Genomic DNA, 874 nt, shown 5'->3' on the forward strand with positions numbered 1-874 from the left:
TCCCCCTCTTTTCCCAGCTATCCAGCCAGCCGAGCGGCTGCCACAGATTCCAGCAGAACCCAGTTTGGATGGCTTCAGGGAGCTGGCGCTGCGATTTAATTAGGAGAAACAGCTGCCGCGCTCAAACTGCCGTTCATTAGAGAAGCGCTTATGCAAACCGAGGGACGCGGCTTTGTCACCCAGCCCCGTGCTCGTCACCGGCAGCGTGCTCAGCCCCCAAAACCTGCCAGGCCAGAAGGTGCCAGATAGCCACCAGGGTCTAATTCGGTGCTGGGTGAAGGGATGGGCACACGGCGGCACGGGCACTGCCAGCCTTCCCGCTGCCGGCTCCGCTGCCTGCAGTCTCGCTCCCGCTTGCCTGCGCTTCCCAAACCCATCTGAGTGACGGGGAGCAAAGGAGACCGATCCGCTTTCCAGCCTGGCTCTGCCTGGAGGTGGAGTCACAGAGAGGGAGCAGGTAGAGGTGGAGGAAGAGAGGCACCAGAGTGAATCTGGGGCAGAGCACGGCAAGAGGGATAACAGAACATAAACCTGCGGAGCGGTGAGATGGGGGGGCTGCGGCTTGGGTAGCAGAGGTGGCTTGGTCCTGCTTGGAGATGGACTCCAGGGAGCATCGCCTTTGGCTTGGCTGAGGTCCAGGGCGGTCCTGCTGTCCCAGCTACAGCGTTTGAGATCCCCCAGACCTTCCTCGGTCTTCTCGCAGGCATCCTCGGGTCCTGCTTGTCCTAGCAGTTCTTTAGGGAATACAAATTCAGCCAAGGGATGGCTGCTGATCTCATGGATGGTTAGTTCCAGCTCACGGATAGTTTCTTCCAGGCTATCCAGTCTCTGGTACGTGCCTTCACAAATCTCCTTGCTGCCTGGAGCCAGGGAG

The 874-nt window shown here is 59.8% G+C and overlaps 1 protein-coding gene across 1 annotated transcript in view; it reads right to left on the reverse strand.

The window, feature by feature from the left end:
• The window catches only part of LOC104128517 (SRC kinase signaling inhibitor 1), a gene marked incomplete at both ends in the record, with an annotated part of 13,060 nt that overhangs the window by 892 nt on the left and 11,294 nt on the right, over positions 1–874 (reverse strand). Inside the window, one exon of the mRNA XM_009641319.1 lies at positions 684–860. Within this exon, the coding sequence (XP_009639614.1) occupies positions 684–860 (177 nt within the window). The remainder of the gene's footprint in view (positions 1–683; positions 861–874) is intronic.

This window comes from Egretta garzetta, unplaced genomic scaffold (genome assembly GCF_000687185.1).
Source record: "Egretta garzetta isolate BGI_Z169 unplaced genomic scaffold, ASM68718v1 scaffold806, whole genome shotgun sequence".
In the NCBI taxonomy this organism is placed as follows: Eukaryota; Metazoa; Chordata; class Aves; order Pelecaniformes; family Ardeidae; genus Egretta; species Egretta garzetta.